Source organism: Electrophorus electricus, chromosome 11 (genome assembly GCF_041902795.1).
Source record: "Electrophorus electricus isolate QZ-2024a chromosome 11, ASM4190279v1, whole genome shotgun sequence".
In the NCBI taxonomy this organism is placed as follows: domain Eukaryota; kingdom Metazoa; phylum Chordata; class Actinopteri; order Gymnotiformes; family Gymnotidae; genus Electrophorus; species Electrophorus electricus.
In genome coordinates, this window is record NC_137507.1 from 7,255,506 (window position 1) to 7,277,852 (window position 22,347).

General features: G+C 40.3%; 2 protein-coding genes and 1 long non-coding RNA gene across 7 annotated transcripts; 1 reads left to right on the forward strand and 2 right to left on the reverse strand.

Annotated features, from left to right (window-relative positions):
- The first annotated feature begins 519 nt into the window (after window positions 1-519).
- LOC145659979 (uncharacterized) lies at window positions 520-1,955 on the forward strand. The gene is made up of 3 exons (XR_014126194.1): window positions 520-822; window positions 977-1,291; window positions 1,418-1,955. It is a non-coding gene; the product is annotated as an uncharacterized LOC145659979 (long non-coding RNA).
- Window positions 1,956-2,265: 310 nt separating this feature from the next.
- tmem214 (transmembrane protein 214) lies at window positions 2,266-12,164 on the reverse strand. Of its 5 annotated transcripts, XR_014126111.1 has the most exons (18): window positions 11,880-12,163; window positions 9,847-10,043; window positions 9,026-9,176; window positions 8,439-8,573; window positions 8,255-8,337; window positions 7,329-7,434; window positions 7,109-7,190; window positions 6,806-6,907; window positions 6,419-6,560; window positions 6,081-6,172; window positions 5,866-5,914; window positions 5,634-5,741; window positions 5,146-5,360; window positions 4,771-4,939; window positions 4,390-4,541; window positions 3,164-4,278; window positions 2,692-2,790; window positions 2,266-2,439 (listed from the first exon to the last, which is right to left on the reverse strand). XR_014126111.1 is itself a non-coding variant. In XM_027007575.3 (16 exons), the coding sequence occupies exons 1-16, from the start codon at window positions 12,037-12,039 to the stop codon at window positions 4,152-4,154; spliced, it is 2,067 nt and encodes a 688-aa protein (XP_026863376.3). In that variant the 5' UTR covers window positions 12,040-12,164; the 3' UTR covers window positions 2,266-4,151. The 5 variants fall into 5 exon arrangements, 2 of the variants coding, with proteins under 2 accessions (XP_026863376.3, XP_026863375.3); XR_014126110.1 differs by having other exon boundaries at window positions 2,266-2,790; XR_014126109.1 differs by having other exon boundaries at window positions 2,692-4,278.
- Window positions 12,165-13,008: 844 nt separating this feature from the next.
- mapre3b (microtubule-associated protein, RP/EB family, member 3b) lies at window positions 13,009-21,200 on the reverse strand. The gene is made up of 7 exons (XM_027007555.3): window positions 21,110-21,200; window positions 18,625-18,752; window positions 17,143-17,288; window positions 16,792-16,948; window positions 16,139-16,287; window positions 15,755-15,907; window positions 13,009-15,218 (listed from the first exon to the last, which is right to left on the reverse strand). The coding sequence occupies exons 2-7, from the start codon at window positions 18,743-18,745 to the stop codon at window positions 15,153-15,155; spliced, it is 792 nt and encodes a 263-aa protein (XP_026863356.1). The 5' UTR covers window positions 18,746-18,752; window positions 21,110-21,200; the 3' UTR covers window positions 13,009-15,152.
- Between the last annotated feature and the right edge of the window lie 1,147 nt (window positions 21,201-22,347).

A 22,347-nucleotide genomic window follows, 5' to 3' on the forward strand; every position in this document is an offset into this window, starting at 1 on the left:
ATTAGGTTTTTTTTGCGGTCAGGAGGCAAAGGAGTTTTTCTACATTGAAATGCAGAATGACTGGGTAGTCCGTCAAAACGCTGAGTGCTATTTCTAGGCGAACATTGGCACTACTGGTGTCTGCGTGAACGGGGACGGAGTCAAGCTCGCGCTCAAACGAACAACTTAAATATATTACTACTTGTTTTTAATGTAATGATGAAAGTAAACTAGTTCAATCAAATACATTGTATTTTGTATTTTACAAAAGCGGTCTCTGCTTCGCTACTTCCAGTCATTTAGATTTCAACCTTTGTGGATACTTTGCTTTATTCTAACATGAAGACCGCATTGGCTGTACGTGTAGCCCTACACCTCATCGGTAAGTCTTAAAGGTTTTAAATCCGGATGAAACCCTCGCTGAAACAAGTTAAGTTCAACCTTAAGTAGTAGTAAGTCACATGTATGGTTTCTATAGCTACTGTATGTCGCCAAGCAGTGTTTTATCCTCTCTTATTTTACCAGCTTTCTGGTCGCCGGTCGTGTGCTCGTCTTACACCGTGATGGAAGTTGCGGTGAATGAAGCCGCAGTCCTCCCGTGTGGCGCGGCGTGCCGTACTGATGCACGGTGGATCAGGTTCCTTCCTGAAGAAGCAACAGTTGCTCTGTGTGTCGGAGGGACTTGCGGTGTCCAACGCGACTTTCAGAAAAGATTTCAGTTGTTGGAAAACTCCACACAAGGGAACATCTCCCTGCTGATACGCTCCGCTGCCTACAATGACATCGGCTCATACCGGTGCAGCTGTGGAGGAAGAACGTCTGAAGTCAAATTAAAGGTGTTCGGTATGTAGAATATGTAACGGTATTAAAATGATCTGTATATATTATGTAGATGTGAAATTCCAGTAAAATGGGCCGACCGCTCTCATGGCGAGTGAAGTGAACTCCCCAGTTTGCTGAAGATAAAGGAAATAATCTGAATTTCTTTGTCCCGCAGTTCCTACTGTAGTGATGGTGAGAGAGCAGGAAAACATCACTCTTCCCTGCTATGGTGACACACGTAGGGATGCCAGGGACGCGCAGTGGGTAAAAGAAGGACGGAGGGTTCTGCTCTACGACCGTGTGACTGGCACCGTGACCCATGGCAGAGGATTTGACGACAGGTTTATGCTGTCACCAGACGGCTTTACAGACGGCGACCTGTCCCTCCACGTCCGACTGGTTCACAAGTTAGATGAGGGACTTTATCAGTGTACCATTAATGATGAATCTCGCGAGGGAGAACCGCGGGCAGTTCTGCTGAGGGTGGACGGTGAGTTGCTTTTATTATCATTTCTGAAAACCCCACTCACAGTTCCTTAGTTTATGTAACATCTACTTAAATCTTTATGCTCAAACACTCAAATAATTTAATATTTTTTTCTCTTTTTGAAATCAGAGCACAACAGAGGGCGTCTTGCTGAAGTCCAAACAGTGAGCATACTAGTGATCATAGCAGTGTCCACAGTAGTGACTATATTTATTGCTATTTACTGTTTGGGAAGGGACAGATTACTAAGATTGCAAAGATGACCAGCAGCTGATAAAACATTCAGCAAGTTCAGCAAGCTCCATTCCGGAACTTTAACAGTATAACTTCAGAACTTCAACAATACCTGCATTGTCCCGCCCCCTGCTTAACTTCAGAACTTTAACAGCATATCAACACCACCAATCCAGGCCCTCACAAAAGCACAATAGCAATTCCTTTAAAAAAAAAAAAAAAAGACTAACTCTTATTCTCCTGTTTTTCTTTTCTCTGTATTACTTATTTTGTGCTTTATTTTGTTCGTTGCAATCTCTGGTGTTGACCAGAGGAGTATGACTCTACCGCCCCCTATGAGTCTTGGTTCCTCTCAAGGTTTTTTCCTCATGCTCTTGTGGAGTTTTGCCTCACCTTTTGTTTGCTCACTGGGGCCTTGGACTCAGGACATCTGTAAAGCTGCTTTGTGATAAATAAATAAATTTGATTTTGACTAACAGCTTTCTCTTAATCCTCTCAAATAGCTTTATCCAAGTATAAGGGCAGGCACTGCACTAGAACTGAGTGTGTCCCATCACTGTAATCCAGTCATTGCCCGCTGACCTTTGAACTTGCCAGTGATACTTATGGGACTCATTAGGTTTGACCTGACTTTCTGTAGTTTAATGAACGCAACATCTTAGGAGTTTTGGAACTAGAAGTTCAAATTAAAGTTATCTAATTGTGAAATAATCTTCACTTTTTGAAGAATATGTGCCATGAGCTGAACCAAACAGACTTTTATTTATAAACCATTTATACAAAACATTAGATAATCACATTTATCGCAGTTCCTTTCCTCTGCTTTCACTGTGTACTACTCGGTCTCAGCCCTGTTGTGCCTGCAGGGTGGCTGCAGTCTGATCCTAGACCCTTCAACCTCCAGCCTTCCACACTGCCTACACACATCCAATCAGGAAAATGGGGTGCAAATTATAGTATACTGTACAAATGTAGCTTCAGACACATTTAACATGTAAAACTGAAGCGAATCAGATTTGAAAAGGGAAAAAAAAAAAAAAAAAAAAAAAAAGTTACATTGGAGGTAGAATAAAGTTTTCAAAAGTTTTCAGGAGCTCTGCTCTTTTATTACTATGGGCCATAAATCTACTAAAACCAGTCTTCAAGATTCATTCAAAATATTTCTCTACCTCACGCCGAGACACGATCTTCAAGTAACACACGTGCAGACGGTAAGTAGCAGCAGTAGTCCTTAGTTTAGTGCCCAGCATCAGGGGCCCCATGTGATTCTGGAACAGCATGGTTGAGGTCATCAATGCGACATGTGCAGCGAAGAAAAATCCATCACACTTTCACATGGTTTGGACAGTAAGGAATCAACCCAACCAGTTATTAAAAGTAGATTGTTCCCACATATAAATGTACCATGAACGAAATATGTCAAATTTCCAGGGAGAGTATAAACAGATATGCAAGGCTCAAGCTGCATGTTAAAAAGCTTCAACATTTTACCAGTAGCAATATCCAATTAAAGTTTACATTCTGAATTTTCATAGTATAAAAAAAAAATAATAATAAAATTTTTAAACAATCTAATTAATACAACAAACTTTGTGACAATACTGCAAACTCGATGGTACCATTTAGGAGAAGTTTGGTCACCTAGCAACAGAACGCATCATCACGTGTCAGCACTGCTATAGCTGAAAAGCAGGAGGCCAGTGGAATTAAGTAAGTAAAGACTGATGGAGCAGCTAATGGCATCTGTGTGGGTCAATGTGAAAAAGAACATTTCTATACAAAGTCATTAGGACAAATTGTACAAACTTGAAGATATATTTGAAAATATGGTAAGAGAACACAAAGAGCAAATTGGTGTCTGAGATCAAGATTGTTCCTCACTGATCTACATCCATTTACATTTCTGAATCACAGCAAATTACAATCTTGTTTAAGGCATCTGTGTAAGTGCATATTCTGCAGACAAGTCTGCTCTGTGTAGAATTACATGAGTTTTAGAGCACAGTGTGAATAAATGCTCACTGTTCAATGTTAAACCAATTATGTCTAGAAACAATTTGTACAAAACCAGTTGTTCAGAAATTGCTCAAGCAAATCCCCCATTTTATAACCCAAAATTGTCTGTGTTTGGTTCTTGCTCCTGGATTCTTCTGGATGTTTGGATGTCTGAAGTGCAGAGTGTTTGTTTCAACAGTTTAGCAACACTCTGTACAAAACAAATATCACATATGTAATTTCCTGGGTAAAAAGATAAATGCTTATGTTTAGGACCACACCCCACAACCTTAAAAAGCAACAAAAAACAAACAAACAAAAAAAACACAAAAGAGAGAGAAAAAAAAACCCACAAAAGAGAGAGGAAAAAAAAAAAAAAACCCACGAGAGAAAAAAAAAAAAAAAAACGAGAGAGAGAGAAAAAAAAAAAAAGACCTCAGCATGTAGAAGACTGATTTTATAAAATCACCTTTAACCGGGTAACTGGGGGAGGGGACTACCAGATGTGTGTTCAATCGCCAGTCTTTTAGATTAGAGAAAGGTTGGAATAGCAAGTGTCCGGTAGCCCACCCAGTCTTGGAATAACCGTGTGTGTGTGTGCGTGTGTGTGAGAGAGAGAGAGAGTGTTGGGGCATCATGCTCTGGAGAGCAGCTCCTGAGCCCAGCTCCTGATGGCTGTCGTTGTGTCCTGCAGATACGTCCATGTGCTGTTGGTGAGCGCCACCATGTGGTTCTGCATGCACAGGAGTGACACATCACCACTGCAGGAGACAGAAAGCACAGAATCCCTCACACTCACACACTCAGCCTCTGAAGCGTGTGCTCACCGCACGTGCGTGAACTGGGTGTGAACAGGAGAGAGCGGTACTGACTTGCAGGAGTCCTGCAGGGCCTGCCAGGACTGCTGGAGCGCCATCAGCACATACTGAACCGCGGGCAGGACGTAGTTTTGATGTGCCCACACGAGCAGCTCCTTCACAAACTCCAAAAACTGGAAGACGCTCTCCGGAGTGTTGGCACGGACCTGAGAGAGAGAACACGCCTGGCTCACTGAACGCACCACCAGACCTTCACTTAACTACAGCTCTTAAGGAACAGGAAGGGCACCAACCCAACTGGACATATCCAAAGAAGTTAGGGTCTCAGAAAGGTTTATACTTTAAATAAAATTACCTTAAATTAATGCTACTAGTAATAATCTCCTGGATGACTAATGAAACTACAGTGGCTGTTTGAGCTAGAGGTTAACTTACCCACTCTATGAGTAGTGGTGTGGTCTCCTGCACCCACAGAATTATTTCTGAACTTCTCTGTGCGATGATGACTGCAGCCACTTTCAGCTTCTCAAGCGCGCCCTCTAGAGTTGGACCAAAAGCCTCCACAGCCAGAGAGTAGTAGTAAGGCGTGGTCTCAGCTAACCAGCTGTGCACGCACACACAGACACACAAACACTTACTTACCCACCCATTGGCATAATGTAAGAAACTAATCTGAAAATTAACATTTCTTTCCATTTATATGCAGTTTTTTGGGGTTTTCTTTTTTTTTTTTTTTTTTTTTACGAAGCTGACGATAACGAGCCTTGAGGTTGTATGAGACGTTTGTGCTTGTTTTTTGCAGGTCCACACCTCACACCCTTTTGGCTGTAATGGGACACCTTCTTCCAGGCCTGCAAGGACACAGCGGGGGCTCCAGACTTCTCCAGGTACAGGGCTGTGGTGGACTGGCTAAACGTGCCGTGAGACCGCACGTCGTGAGCGATGAATCCAGCGGCGAACACCAACACGGCCAACAACAGCCGCGACCACGGGAAGCCCTGAGAGTGGATCTTCATCTGCAGAGACTACAGAAGGGATGAGGGTTTGGGCTGGTAAACACTACAGAGCCTTGCGGTTCTGGTTCTGTTAAAAAAAAAAATCACCAGATGAGCGGATCGGACAGAGGAGACCCGTGCAATTTCCACCTGCGTCACGAGCTTGGCTGGTTACTCTGCAGCAACTCACATTTCATATGAAACTTCTCTGGCTGAAACTGTGCTGTGTCTTAACTGGCCATGATCATGTCACCCAAGGTCATTGTGTGTGTGTGCGCGCGCGCGCGCGTGTCTGTGTCTTACGCTGCAGACAGCATTGCACTCCCGTACATCCTCCACGTTAGCAGTGGTCCTAATCTCTTCATTGGTCACTCTGAATGACTGAATAGTTTCCTGTAGGCTGTTTCGCAACTACAAAAAGTGAACATTGAACATGTTAGCAATAGACAAGAAAAAAAGGAAGAAAGAAAAAAGAAAAAAGTATCAGCGAGTAGCCCGGAGAGCGAAGGGTTAAAGCACGGAGCTCCAGTCCTACCTTTGGGGAAAGCGTGTTCCACGAAGTCAGCAGGTGACTCAACAAGAGACTGTGGATTTGAAGAAGTTCAAACATAAACCAGAACAGCCAGACTAGTAAGGCATATTATTGTTTATATTATACAGTGTATAGTACATAAAGCATTAAAATGTATCACACTTGGAAGCTCCATTGGTAAACATTAATGTACTTTTGAGAGAAAGGGTAAAGGATACCTGGATTGGGTGAGGTGCTTAGTGTAAAGTTGTCTCCACACTCCCAAACTCTGCACGTCTACAGACAGGCACTCCGTCAGACTGCTCAGTAACTGCAGGTGAACACAAACTTCTCTTTACTTCATTTACACTGGTGCAAGATATCTGTGTCTCACCTCGTATGACACGAACAAATAACTTCATATATTACTACTCAATACTAATCATCATCATCATCATCATCATAATTCAATATTTAATTATTGCTCTCCAGAGCCCGGACTTTTATATTCCGCATCAAATGAAAACAAGCAAGCAACCCCCCACCCCCAACAAAGCAGCAACACCACCAAACGTGCCTCTCTCTTCATGGCATCAGGGCAACTGGGCGTGGCTCTGGAGAGGAAAGAGGGGAAGTAGGTGTGCAGGGTGGATTCTGGCTTCGCTCCAAATGCCAGAACCTTGAGGCGTGGGTACAGACGCCTCAGCTGCCCCTGCAGACTGGAGGGGAGGAGGGGGAGGTTAGAGATGCTGTCAGCGGTAGGGCCGATCCGGCCTGGACTGGCCTGGTCCATCTTTCTGCTTTCTCTCAGCTTGACCCAAACCATATGCAAATTATTCCATATTCAATTAAACTGACCATGTCAACCAACAATCTTAACTGATTATGGTAACGCTATTTTTTGGTGGTTAATCAGATAACAATTAAGTGTTAACATTTGAGAGAATAACTGGGTAACACTAACCTTGCTGACAGGGAATTTTTGGGCATATAAGCAAAATCCAGCAGAGGGAAGAATTCTTTGGGTCCCATTACTCCGAACCCCTTTGTCAGGTTGGCGTGGACCCTTAAAGAGAATTAATAAGTTTTACATTTTTACACACAGATGTAATAAATGTACCTCAGGTTGGCAATTATATGAGCCAGAAATGATGGAGAATTTTTCCAGGGACTATTTATACATCAACAAAGTTACAGGATGTGCAGTGCAAGAACGCACAGACAAATTTGCAGAGAGCATCCGTAACTTACATGGGCAGTAACTTACATGAGCAGTCTCTCCAGGTAGGAGACGGCGTATGCAGACAGAGTTTTCATGCCCAGAACAGGGAGCATTATGCCCAGCCAAACTGCAAGACAACAAACCCAAACCGCCTCTCAATCAGCAACTGGCAGAAAAGCTGCCTCCACCACCATTCCGGTGCAAGCTGCCTTTTTTAACTAATACCATGAAACAGTAAGGTGAGGATAACACTCCACCCCTTCACCTTTGATGCCTTGGCTGAGCTCACAGAAGCCAGCCTGACCCAGGGCCCACATGATACTCTGACACTTGGCTGGCCGATTCTGGTGTGAGCGCAGAAGCTCCAGGTGCTGTAGAGATCACATGGAGAAACCCACATTTCAACCACAGAGCCAAACTCACCAGTTATTAACAGATAATCAAAATGATGAACTGGCATGTAAAACCATGACCCCCCCCCACCGTTTTAAAGTTTAAAACCTTATTTCAGTTCATCTGAAGCAAATGTATTCTAAGAGGTGATTGAGTTGGGGTGGCATAAGATAAGCTTGTGCTCCAAGCCAAGTGTTTCTCCACCTAGTCTATGAAACACACCGGCTGGTATGCATTTAGCTCCAGCCCAACTCCCAGTATCTTAGTACCAGATATTCAGTGTCTTAATGACTTAGTTCAGGTGTGTAGGGAGAGGAGATACAGCAGAGCAGCACAAGTCGTGTCCTGAGGCTGGGGTTGAGACACCGCTCCTGAGCTCTGGAGCTTAAATTCCCCGACAACAATCTCAATCCACGCTGTGCAAGTCAACAGTCAAGCTTCAGTCTAAAGTCCAACTAAAGCCTCAATTATATCTGGCAAAAACAATTATCAGTACAAAGAATTAGCATTATATATTACACATTATCCATTATCCAACTGAATCCACTGAGCTTCACAGAGAAACCACCAGATATCGGTGACCTGAGTCGACCCCACTCATTGGCACTGCATGGATTTCCTCTTGAGTACAGACAGGGGACATAAATAACTAAATAAATTCACAACAGTTAAGGTCAGTGTTCCTCCTTTGGCAGACTACCTCCTTATCACATGCCTCCTCACTTTACCTGAAAATCTGTTGTCTTTTCAAATCAGGTTATTCTGAGGTTTTCGAGCCCCACTCTTGTTTCCACTCACCTCAGAGAGGTTCTGTGTGGCTATTTTGGGTTTGGTCATCATGATTGCCTGGATGCACATTCTATAGCCATGTAGAGGTTCACCTGTCAAAGCAGAAAACAGACTATGTGAACCCACACTGCTGACCAAGGTCACAAAAACACCCAGAATGTTACAAGTGTGTGTGTGTGTGTGTGTGTGTTACCCGGGTGCTTGTCCAGCTCTCGGAGCATGGTGAACACGCAGTAGTCGAAGGAGTCCTCCAGTGCGGCACCACTTTTCCCCAATAGGTTCTTGATGATGTTGCGAAGCTCCTTCCCCGCAAGGCAGTATGGGTAATCTAGACAGGGTAATCCTGTTGTTAAAGCCACCAATCACATGGCCTCTTCCGCCCCATGCTACAGGGCTGCACTGTCTGCTCAGACCTCATCTTCCCTTTGCTGACTGTTCAGACGTTTGTGCATTTGTGGTGTGCACGTGAACAAAACTCAACGCAGTAGTTTGAAAAGGGAAAGTGTTGCCAATGACCCCATCTTAGCGCATGTAGCCATGAATGGAGGGCTTAGCTGAGTTATGCGGTTGCATTTCACTAAGCAACCAAGACTATTATCTAGTAGGTTTTGGTAAGCATTTGATTTTCACATCTATTCTCTCACCTTCAAAAAATGTATCGAGTTTTACAAAAATACCCCATACCAAAACAAATGACAGCTGAATGTAAAGTACCAACATTTTTTTCTCTCTTTTTATATACCATATCTATCAAATAGCTGAAAGGCTTCCAACTCTCACCGTGAGCATAGCTACTGAGTGTGGGGTCAGTGTCTGGCGCAAGAAGTTTGCTGTTGAGGTATCCAGCCAGATCCTTCACCCAGACGCTTGGATTTTCTGGGAAGAGAGCCTGACTTTTCTCAAGCTGGTGCCTCAACTCCACCACATCGAGCTGCGAGAGAGATGGAGAATATTATTTAGCCATCTGTCCTCAAAACAAATGACATTTCAGAGGTGATATTTTAAACACACACACACACACACACACACTCTTATACAAATGAAATATAGGTGATATCTCTGGCATCCTTAGATGCAGGTGAAAGCCTATGCAACTGGCCGTAAGTGTACAGATTATGTACAAGTGTACAGATACAAACAAAAACTCTTCACGTTCCTCCTACGCCCTATAACACAAAATACACATCCCTCCCACACTGAAGGAGCAAGAAACACAGTAGCAAGAATGGAGGAATTTGGACAGAATAAGAGATGGAACATAGACTGACAGACAGATAATGAGAGAGAGAGAGAGAGAGAGAGAGAGAATATAAACAGATGCTTGAGTAGTGCGTCATGTGGAGTATGCAGGTCACATAGCCTTCAGCTACCCTGTTCACTTTCACTCAAATTGAAACGAACAGACAACAACCCTGATAACCCACTCCAAGTACTGGTGAATCAGCAGCACATAGGCAAATACATGGCTCACAACTTCAGAAAAAAAGGTTTCAATGTGGCTTGCTATGTGTGAGTTTTATGTGTATATGCTACTGCGATCATCTGGTAAGCAACCATGTCTACAAGCTCTCGTGAGCCCACGCATTAGAGCTTGTACTCACAGCTTTGACAGCTTCTTCCAGTGTTTTGTAGTGGGTCTGCTTGAAGCTGCCGCTGGAGGGTGATTTCTTAGACTGCTTACCCCCGTTGGGCTTCTTCTGCTGGGCCTCGGCTGGTGGAGGTACCTGCTCCTTGTTCTGCTTCTTTCCAATCTTCTCAAAATTCTCAAATATAGTCTCGGACATCTTCACAGCTGCTGCTGTAAGCCCAGGAGAAAGTGACACTGAATACAAGTCAGAGAACATTTGCTTCTTTTTCGGCAGTGGGAGAGGTGGGGAAGATTTAGAAATCTTTTGCGACAAGAAGGAATGTTTCTCAGGACAGTTTCTTCACTTTTAGCTACTTATTTTGCAATGATATCCAATCCTCAAAAAGGACAAAAATCTAGAACAAAAGGTGAGGCATGGTGAATCCATTTCAAAACTGAACCAGAAACACGAGCATCATTGCTAATATAATGTGTCCTGTTTATACTACAGTCCCACAGCCAGAAATCATGGATTAATGCAATTTTAGCCAGTGATATGGCAGGGTAATGGGAAACGTCTGCACATTGTGGGACACAAATAAATTATGCCCATGACAGCACGTTCAAGGACCTTTCATCAGTAAATGCCTCGAGATCAGGGGCAATACTGTGATCACATGCACCCTTTCCAAATCAACCACACTCACACTCTCACTTGTTTCCTTTTTCACTCATAACTAAACAAAATTACTAAACATAAAATTCATGCTGGAGGTGGTTTTGCCAAAACTAATACACACAGTACATTTTTAATGTGCTATTTTACAAAGACAGGTTAAATACAGAACACATCTTACACAAAAACAGTTAAACATAAGCAGCCAGTTGGCAACTCACCATGTAACGGTCATCATACAAAAAAGGCATGTATGCTGCATTACAGTATATTAGGATAATGTCAGTTCGAGAGATTTTCATCTCTCTTGGTAAAATCTTTGAGAGCACAACCGTACAAGTACACGCTAAGGATATTTTAAATACACGTTTCCTGCCAACAATTGTCCTGATCTAAAGGTATTTTGGGTCATGTGTCTTATCCTTGGTTAAAAACAAATAAATAAATAAATAAAATTAAAGGGACCTTCGCCTCAAAGCTCCAGTCCTGCCCGACATCTTTAGCCAACTAGGGCAGAACATCATACGATGCTGTAAAGAGGGCATGGCTTAAACGTCTGGAGTCAAACTTGAAAAGAACCAAGAACTCAGGAAAAAAAGTGCATTTTCTCAAAGAAACACTTACTGTGTAAAAAGCCTGTAAACCTACCATCAACAATAGCTGGCGATCCAGCTAGCTACTAAACCAAGTTAAATAAAACATTTAAATAGACGGTAATTGGCATGTTTTATCTAAAAACGACTGCGTGTCTAGCCAGGCCTCCGATATGGATCTTGAAGTATGTCAGATGGTGCGTGTGAGGAAAAACAGCCGCAGAGGGGCGGACTGAACTAACGCTAGGTTAGTAATCTTAGCTAGGCAAACACACAGATGCTAACTAGTTTAGCCCTTAGTCGAATCCATCATAAGAACACTAAACATTACACCTTTAAACTTATAGCCCATCTATAAAAACGTTAAAGATACGTCCCACCTATATAAACGTAAACAGCCTCAGCATATCAGATACTTCCAACACGGTGTAAGGTATTAGCAGCTAGCGAGTTAGCTAGGTTAGCGCGGCTCTACAATAGCGTTAGCTATTTTACAGCTGATGGTGTAAAATAGATCCTACACAGCTGCTGGATTTAAAGCCAATTCTCGTTTGATTCGTTAACAGCAAAGTGTTAAATGCTTGTTAAGTCCTCTTATTAACTACTAAATTAGCAAACAGGTTAACTTAGCCAGCTAGCTAACTAGCTAATGTTAGCTAAAGCTAGGTCGCTAAGATAGGACAGACAGCCAAGTCAGCTTAGCCTGTCTGAGGAAGCAAAAGGTGAATTTCTCACATTCTTCTGGCGTATTATTAAGCGATATGGTACTAACACACAAATGTTAGTAATGTTACTTACGATACGGCTCGACTCTTGGCAAGTTGGACTCGCTCAGCGCTTTTCTTCCACCACCACCAGACTTCTTATCGGCTTGACTCTTTGCTGAGCCGTTTTGTTTTTTGTTTTTCTTCACCACCTCCCATTTGCCAACAGAGTTATTATTCGCAGATGATGCCATAGTTGTTAAGTGTGGCAAATAAAAAGGCCAAATCGTACAGATGTGTTACTCAAGGCAAGCTGGAGCTAAGTGTGGTCCCCTAGAGCAAGGAAGCGTCAGCTCCGCCTACGTCGACTTTACAACGACTCTGCCACGTCTGCTCTGGTGGTCTGACCTCATATGTACCCCGAACACAGTTTATACCAAAGAAATAGGTTAACGGGATCCGTGTCATTTAACTACTAAAACCGATACTTCTACATCGGTAATGAAATTGTCGGTGACGTTGCATAAATGATGAATGCATGTTAGCGGACATTCGTGTGTGAATGTCCAACAGATGTGAAAGTGACAGTGTCGTGATGGTCAGCTTGCACCTTATCCATATTAAGTATGAATGTAGATATTGCTGATTCCTGCAAGTTTACACATAGGACCGTTACTGGCAGCCAACTGTTTCCAGCACATGCTACGTCTGTATGCACACTCTGGACTGATTAACTGCTATTCAAAGGGTATTGTGTATAGTTGAAAATAACACAACCTTTATCTTACACGGGCTACCAGATAATCTGCTTTGCTGCAAAACCTTTCTTACTTTCTCTCTTAATTTATGCTCTGAGCTGTTCTTTTATAGCTCACCTTGCAGAACAGGTAGGATGAAGAGGATGGCAACATGAAGGCCATGAGCTTGGTTTCCTCAGGGCAGACACAGTCATACTGGTAAATATATGTAAGCTGGTCTGGATAAGAATATCTGCAGATTGCAGTCTCATTATGGCCTGCTTTACTGAGGCTACCATGACCAGCAAGGTGTTACACACCAACTATGTAAACCCCTGTAGAAAATAATTTAAACTTGTTCATTCATGTGTGCATGACTTCTGAACACATCTTTCTAATAGTAAATACCTATTATAGCCAACAGGGCAAATACTTGCTTAAGGTGTGCTGATTGTGAACAAAATAGGCCATTGTTAGATAGGTGAGCGCTGTTAAGAAAAATTTTATTTGTCTGTTATAATGTGTAATAACATACATTGTATATCAAAGTGTATCAGAATGTTTCAGCTTCAGGACTTGCAAGACAATGAACACTCAGTGTGTCAACACACTTTACAAACAAGCAGCTTAGAGGTGCTATGTTCAACCAAGTTCTGCGGTATTCTTAAGAATACCAAGGGCACATTAGCCAGTTAATTTTTTAAAATGCTTTGTCATTACTATAACTGACAATGGTAATTTTAGTAATGCAGTACTGCTTTTTTAAAGCTAAACATTATTTCAACAGAGCTAGAGCTGGAATGCTGAAGTGAGAAGAGAAACAGAGAAGAGTCATGTCATTATTAACCCCAATATCTTATAGTATATCTTGTAATGTAATATATCTTATAGTATATTTTATAGTATAATATACTATAAGTGCTGGTAATTTTATTGATAGTACTGTCTTTTAAGATACCACAACAGGAACAATTTAGCTGGAATTTCTATTTCCCAGGCAGTGACTGAGCAAGTTCCTTTACAGAGCTCTGATTAAGAGGTGAAACATACAGAATGAAAACAAATTTGCATGAAATAAAATATTTTACTACAGACATTAACAATAATGTATAGTACTGGTTAACTGCAAATCTGTTTTTACACAATATCTGAGACAAACCTTTATCTTCTAAAGATACAGCAAATGATATACTCACAAAACAAAACATTTTTAATTGCTAGAATATGCTTTATTTTACATAGTAAAACTCAAAATAGATGCATGTACTGCAATTAGTTGCCATGGCTACCGTAGCCTTGACAGCTTTTAATAAAATACAATAACTTGAAGAAATGAGTACAACCGTCCTGTCAATCAAATCAAATGTTGTGGCATTTAGTGTTGTAAAAACAAAACACTGTTTTAGTGGCTAAAAACAGTTTTATAATGTCAGTCACAAATAACCATGAGTAATGGTGGCATAGTTTTTCTGAAAGGTTAATTCGTTTTATAAAACCATGCTTTCTTTTTAGCAATAAGCTGTTTCAGCATGAAGTTGTTCTAACTATTATCTTTTATAAATAAATACATCTGAAACTTTCACACCTGCACATTAGTGCTAGCTCTAAATGCTAATTCAATAATCACTGAGAACCAAGCTTTGATATCCAAAGCCACAAAAACACATTTGCATACAAAAGAAGCATCAGTTTCCTGTTAAGACACTGTATGCACTTAGCAGACAGTGTGCCTTTAGTATTGTCAGTGCTTGAATGTTCTAGTTACAGTCAAAAATATCAATGTTCTACAATCAGCACAAATCCTGCAAATGAATTCTAAAATTTTAGTTTGAATCAGGTTTGTTCACAGAACTCTAAGATTTATTTGAATTTATTTCAAATGAATTTTATTCTGAATTTATTTCTTTCAAATTGATTTTATTTGAAACAACTAGTCTCTCTGAGACTTTAAATTAGTTCATATATAGTAAAACAATCTATTTCCAAAAAATCCCAAAAGTATTCAAAACACAAGAGCTAAAATAACATGCAAACCATCTAGACATCTGTTTATCTAGTAAAGCAGCCATCAAAAAAAAAATCTCACCAAACATTTGTTAACTGTTTTAAAACAGTCAGTTTCAGTAGCAGTGACAGGAATGAGAATGTGTTGTGGGAGTGTGTGGCTTGACATCTAAAGATGCATTGAAGGTTAGCACTCTAAAGAGACTGTGGTCTGGTGTTTTATGCTCTCTATAAAATTAATACCATAATACCAAAGGGAAATCTGTGGCCAGTGGTGAAGTAGAGTTCAATTCTGAGGTGAAAAAAAAAAAAAAAGGGATTTACCACCAATTTGATATCAAAAGCTCTGTGCTGGCTAAATCCATTACTCACACAATCTACATATAACACCCATGTGTTAAAGGCTTTAACACTAATTGTCTGCTGGTTCTTCAAAATCGAGGACAAAAAGTAACAGATTAAAAAGCACAGTAAACAAATATCAGAACATAAGGAGATGAAATTAGAACAAGAGATGGAAATTAAAGAGACAGACAGACAGACAAACATTGGAGGAACTGATGAGGGATGTAATGGGAGATAGAAAATGTAGTAGGACATCAGGCCTAAGGGGCATTTTATTGGACTCAGTACTCATCCTGGTCCTGCAGCTGCTCATCAACCTCATCATCTTCTGGGGGAGCAAAACCATCCTAAAAACATTGAAATAAATAAATAATGATACCAGTAATCGCATATCCTTGGTGTCTAAATTCTGTGACGCTGGGATAGGTACATGCCTTTAAAGGGACACTGCGGTGCCTGAGTATTTGGAGCTTGTGTTACTGAGTTTTTGGATTGTGTGATACTGAGTATTTGGAGTGTACAATACTGAGTATTTGGAGCGTGCATTATTGTGTATTTGGAGCTTGTGTTACTGGGTATTTGGAGCGTGTGATACTGCGTATTTGGAGCGTGCGATAATGAGCATTTGGATCATACGTTATTGAGTATTTGGAGCGTGTGTTATTGAGTATTTGGAGCGTGTGTTATTGAGTATTTGAAGCTCATTATTGAGTACTTGGAGCACGTGTTATTGAGTATTTGAAGCTCGTGTTATTGAGTATTTGAAGCTCATTATTGACTACTTGGAGCATGTGTTATTGTGCATTTGGAGCGTGCGTTATTGTGTATTTGGAGCGCGTATTATTGTGTATTTGGAGCATGTGTTATTGAGGGCTGAATATACCTCAGTGGCATAGAGGATGTCAACAATCTTGGTAAGAACAGGGTTGTTCTCGCTCTCGTGTTCCTGGCAGATAAGCTCAATGTCACGGAGTTTACTGAAGTAAAAATCCCTCTCCTTCTCCAGACCATCCACTGTCAGCTTCAGGTCCATTAACTACACACATAGTAACACAACCAGTAAAACCACAAATTACACCTGAGAAACAAAATCAATCTTCAGTATACACGGTGTACACTATTTCCTAGTTTTCTGCACAACATTTTTTGATCATCACTAAGACTATGCTGTAGATACAAACATTTATATACAGACAGAAATACTAAGCACTTTAAAATCACTTGTATCCCTTTAACTTAAGAGACTGTATTGGTGGACTTTGTACACCTGTTGGTTGAGTTCCATGATCTCTGCATCACTGCCTCCATTTCGAAATACAGGGGTGTTCCGTCTTATACCAGATGAAGGGGTGGTGCTAGGCGCACGCTGGGGGGCTGGCATGGTTTTGGGTGCTGTTGGTGAAGTCCTCTGAGGTCCTGTACCAAACCAGACCAATTATTCTATGATCATACAGAGGTGAAAGACTCACTAAACAGATATCTAAAAATTATTTTAATTAACAACTTTAACAACATTTGTATTTTATTTTGGACTTCCTAACTGTTTTGTGTTCTTTCACAAGTAGTTATTGAGTCTTCATGTTTGTTTATGCCGACATAAATACTTTGTTTATTCAGACAAAGTCTGCAGAAACAAGTAGATGCCAAACAGAAGATCAAAGGTTAACTGTAAGAACGCACAGTCCCAGCTCTGATATTTAGTCTATGCAACTGACATCTGTCCAGTTAAAACTACAGTTCAGCCAAGGCCAAAAATCTAAAAGATGTTGAATACACAGCACAAAGAACACTTTTTTCTGATCTCACATGGAGTTCTGACCCAGACATTACTTGACAAGTGCAAGAAAGTCAAACGGGATCAAACATAATCAGATAAGTTTTGGACTAGGGTTGTTCCAGGGTTGAGGAGCACAGGTTCACCTGGGGTGGGCGTGGCCGAGACTTCCTGCCCTTGCCGTGCTTCCTGAGGGTTGTACTCTTTGCCATCATAGTTTGCGTCAAAAAATTTCTTAAACCACTGAACAAACTCAAAGTTATCCTGGAACTTTCCCTTCACCAGTTTTTCAACTGGGATGATCTGCAAAAGAACAAAACAACAACAATAACAAGTTACACATGGTGATCATGTCAGGAATGTAAGATATTACACGAATTCACTACAGAGTAATTTAGTAGATAATATTATTATTATTTTCAATAAGCAATTTTAAATAAAATACATTTTAAATGTTATTAGTAGTCATAATTAGGCTTATTAGTCATGGATCTCACCTTGTCTACGTTCATTCTCTTGAAGGCTGCTTGTAGCACTTTGAAATTATGGATGTACTCGTGCTCCAGTTTAGCTTGGAACTTGGCTTTCTTCAGAAGAACACACCCAGGGAACAACATGTCCATGAACTGGCAGTACGCTGCACCTGCAAACACCACAAACCATCTCCATTTCTAAAATAGGGAATAGGAAGCTTCTCCCCACAGAAAACAACTGGAAACCCAGAGGAATCATTTAAAGGTGAAGTTGGGGCTTGTGGAACTCAGACACCAAAGCTTCACAAACAGTAGCCGCTATAGAAACAGGTGAACACGTAGGTGATCACGCTGATGACTCATGGTCTCCCTCTAGTGGTTGCTATTTACAATTCTTTTGCAAAATGGTCATTTTAAAGTCATTACCCATGGGTGGGAACAGCACTGAAAGCATCTGATTGTTCTGTACGTTTCCCCCTCACATATACACATTACGCACAATACTTCATTATTTCTGTATCATCAGAGCTTAGAACAACATGTAGTTCTACTCTGTAAAACTGTGATTTCCATAATTATTCACTGGAATGAAAGTTTATTAGTTTCATTATTTTGATCAGTGTAGAACTACAATAAACAGGGTTACTGCATCCATGTATGGGATGCGGTTTGCAGGTGGGGGGTTTCGAATTTTGCACAACAATATATTTTACTGTGCCACGTCTACCCCATGAATCTTGACTTGCAAATATTACTGTTGGCACTAATAGATGCTTCAAGTATAAAATACTTCCAAATTGCAGAGGTTTGTTATAATCCAGAATGAATAGTGCTGCTTTTCCTCAGCTGATGTTTAAATTGAGCATTTTTAAAATTCAAAGTTCAAAAATGTATTCAATTCATATTTAACCACATTATTCAAATAGAATTTAACTATGTGAAATTGATGATAATATAAACATATGAAATATTTTCTTGCTCAGGAAGCTGAAAAAGGTCCTGCAAGTGTTTTTGATGGTTTTCATATTTTGGAATAACGTGCTTCCAGTGCAGAGCAACTGCAGCTGCAGGACTATATGGACTATGTACTGGACATGTCTGGCTCATATCTGATTTGTTTAATAAGGTTGGTGCCAATACGATCCAGAGAATTCAATGCAATTATAATTTTAGTTCAATATTTACAAATGTAAAATATTTAAGAAGAAAAAAAACGAACCACTTTTCTTAAAAATTAAATATGATGTTAGCATAATAGGCTATTTCAATCAGGAACTGTTAACGATAGTTTTTATTTGATAGCAAGGGCTCAATGTCTGTTATTTATAAGCTTCATATAATGGTGTTTCAATAATACGCAGTTGGTCAGTTTTTCTGATGATACCCACTATAAAAACCTATACTGCGACACAATTAATCACAATAATAATACATTCCCCACCACTACTTAGGAAACTTTTTTTTTTCTGTGCTTTGCAGTAAAAGTACAGTGCAGAGCTAACCTACCTGAGCATAGCTGCTCTATCTTGGTGTAGGTCAGCTGCAGAGAATCGTTGACCCAAGCAAGCATGTCATGCCTGCTCAGGTTCTCAATGGTCATGGACGTGGAGTACACATTCACCGCCATCGCCCAGCTAGACAGAAGAGGATATGGTTCTGAATGAAAGACACTAGTTGCCAACATGTTTTGTCAATGTTATGTTTTTTACATTTTAAAACGTAGGCTGAATGCTGAATGTCTGCTGAATGCTGAAATGAAAATGTAAATGAATTAGTTGTTATAGCTTTAAGTCATGACATTTTTGCTTTTGAATGCAAAAAGGAAAACAGAAAAAAGGAAGGTTGAGGAAAAGAAACTCTCCTTCACAGCAGAGAAGGCAGAGCAAAATAAACCAAAACAAAAAGACATGCTGAGTACTGGCAACATGTAATTCTGTCTCAGAATCAAAGAACTGCAAATCTATGCATTCAGCATCTTATTTGGAGCATAGCTGTCATATTTTGCAATATTTCTGTGTAGAACAGTATTTGATATTCTGTAATTTCAAAAAACAGATAACATCTTGAAGCAAGTTAATGCACACTGATAATACATTCCAGGACTTTCCCAGATGTTTGTGAATGATACAGAAACTGTGATGGTGAAGAAGAAGTGTATTAGAAGATTCTGTTACCCCCTGGGGGTATTTAATTATCAATTAAATAATTTAGCCTAGTTTCACTCAGTAAATAAATTAACCAAAGGCTAGTTAATAAAAAATAATTATAAGCATCTTTATAAGTGTTTCAAAGATATGATAATGCCTACTGTGAATATAGTTTATTTTCCCCAAATGTAATGATTTGCAAAATAATAAAACAGAAATAAATTTGCTGAAATAGTAACTGTAACTTCGAATTGTAGCCTCCAACTGGAAAATCTTTTCTGAACTTTACCGTTTAGTGCGGGTATGCTATTTCTGCAAGTAAAGACTCGGCCACGCCCTTACAGCGGGGGTTGTGGTGTCACTACAGAGCTACAGTCTCTGCGTCTCGCAAAGAAAAAGACGACACTGCGGTGAAAGCCTTTATAAGCGTAAAATGTGTTTAGCAGCTATCATTAACCCAAACCTCGTTAAAAATACACCTTTAAATGTACTGAGTGGATGTAAACATAGTGTTTCCTCCGGCTCCTCCATGAAAATAGCGGAACGTGTACAGCCCTCTTTAATGACTTTACCAGCATCAGAAGATTGAACTGCGATAGATCCGCAGACTACATATGGTTAGATCACAAAATCTACAATCTATTGACCTATTATTACTCACATATATTCACTCTAGAACTAAAGACTAAAGCCTGGTGGCGCCATTGTCATGGTCACCGTTAAAGTAACAACTTCAAATTCAACAGGCCTGAACCACTGTCGTATTTGAAACAGAACAGGACTAACAGTATGTTAAAGACCAGTATATGCCCTGCACCAGCCTGCAGATACACATGATGAGTTGCTTGGGGAAATATCCCATTAGCTAAGAGATGTAGCTTTTGCTTCAGTCGAGAACCTGAAATTGTTGGCAATGGTGGATTACTGTGAAATGGATAGATAGGGAACTGATAAACACAAGCAGTCTTCTCATGACAAAACAGCCCAAATGAACAAACTACATGAAAAACATGAACATTCCCATGACAATACTAAAGCAGCTGGGAGATTTAATATCAACTTCTTAAACTCCACTACGTTAGGATTTTCGTGGCATTTTCCTGATAGATGCCACGTTACTGGCTGAAGACACGAACACTTTCTAGCAATGCGCCCTGACTCATGGCGACAGACATCCATACATTCTACAAGTGTCATCGCAGGGACCCAGTCTGAAAACATTTCCATTGTTGACAGACGCTCTTATATTTATTTCTCAGTATGACTGCATGGTGTTGAAACTAGTTAGTGGGTCTACGTTAGAAATCTCCAAATGCAGTGCTGCCAAAAGCACACTATCACGTTAGAGGTAAAATTATACTAACTCCACATTGAGCTACTAAGGCCAGTAATAAGATGTTAGTTAGATAGCCAACACTGAGTTGAGGAACACAACCTTAATAGTCAGGATGGTGGCTCAATTTCACTAAGTTTTGATAAAAAAAATAACGGTACACAAGCGTATTAGCTAACAAATAATGGCTGATATTAAATACAGTAACGTTAATTGAAGGATAGCGTGGTTGTGAACTAGTCGAATCATTATGGAGATCCCCGTTATTATTATTATTATTATTATTATTATTATTATTATTATTAATACTAATACGGAACTCAGTGACTGTCAAGTCTCTAACGTTAGCAAACCGATAGCCAAGCTAACTAGATAGCTAACGTTAGCACCGTCAAACATTTAATTAGCTAACGCTAACTTGTTGGCTTTTGAAGTGTTGCAGTCATCCTTTATAACACATTTCGGTTAATAAAAGTAATAACAAGAGGTTGAGCAATAACATTTTACTCACAATCCTCAAAAGAGGTGCTAGTTATTTTTGCGCGTTGTCCGTCACCCCCCTCTGCTGTTGCTAGGTTAGCTCGTGACAACACAACACACGCGCTTTGGTTCGTCCAATCAGAAACAGCGACGCTGGCATCAAAGTCCCGTTAACCAGTGAACTTCGAGTTTACTGACGCGACACAACGAAAGGGTAATTTCCTGGTTCGCCACTGGGGCAGTGTGTTGAAGATTGTAGTTGCCAAATATGTTACAACTAAAACAAAATACGTATAGGAGTGACATGTTTTTGTACGCTTTGAAATGCAGTCGTGGCAAATATTGCTTTTCTTAAATGAAATGGATGTTTCGTGTTATTTTGGAATACAAGCCAAACCTACGAATGAAATCCAGATTGCTGTTGTATTCCCCTTTTCATTAAGGTATTAATGTTGTATTGCCCTTTTCATTTGGTGCCCCGGTCACCATATTTCCCTCGATCACGTCAGTTCAGCCGGACTGTCAGTCTTTGACAGTTCATGCTTTAGGCTACCCGTATATATTTATATAGGGAGACTAGCCATCAAGTCCTAAAATCCCACGTGCTCCTGTTATTCACGATCGTGCAGTGCTGACTGAAGTAACCCAGCATTTGTGCTCCTAAACATACACAACACATCACAACTGTTTCAGCAACTGAAGTGGGTCGTCTATGATTTGATGAAATTGTTTAAACACAATAATAATAACTTATGTCTTTGTATCTTTGAAACAATTCCTTGGATTAAAATACAAACCCTCGTTGCATAAACAACACATGCAAAAAATAACAGGATTGACAAGTCAAAAGAATTTTCAGATGAACTAATCTAATGTGTTATTCATACCCTAGTGTGGTCACTCTGGAATGGTTCACTTATAAGTGAGTGTAGGGGCAAGCTATGGGGCTATAATGCAGCTATAATGAAGTGGGTGATGAGTGTATACATCTCAGGCTATATATGTGTGTGTGTGCCAGCTATGATAGCATATGATATATATATAGAGAGAGAGTCCAGCAGGTTAGAAGGTTGGGAATTTCAATTGAAGAGTTGCAGTTTCATACCAATTACCAATTACCAATTACAGTTTCATACCAATCTCCTCAGGTTTCATAATAAATCATTTTGTTTTCAAAATGACTGGCCATGCTGTTCAGCTCTGCTTAGGAGATGGAGGAACATATTTTTAATTACAAATTGGGTTGTTTTGTTTGCCACACAGTAGCAG

Coding starts and splice junctions, on each gene's coding strand:
- tmem214 (XM_027007574.3), bottom strand. CDS start 12,039: ATGGCATCATCTGCGAATAATAACTCTGTTGGCAAATGGGAGGTGGTG. Junction 10,044..11,879: donor GCCAAGAGTCGAGCCGTATC/GTAAGTAACATT, acceptor CTGGGCTTACAG/CAGCAGCTGTGAAGATGTCC. Junction 6,561..6,805: donor AAAAATTCCCTGTCAGCAAG/GTTAGTGTTACC, acceptor CCTCCCCTCCAG/TCTGCAGGGGCAGCTGAGGC.
- mapre3b (XM_027007555.3), bottom strand. CDS start 18,745: ATGGCGGTGAATGTGTACTCCACGTCCATGACCATTGAGAACCTGAGC. Junction 17,289..18,624: donor GATAGAGCAGCTATGCTCAG/GTAGGTTAGCTC, acceptor TGGTGTTTGCAG/GTGCAGCGTACTGCCAGTTC. Junction 16,288..16,791: donor CTCGGCCACGCCCACCCCAG/GTGAACCTGTGC, acceptor GGTTTGGTACAG/GACCTCAGAGGACTTCACCA.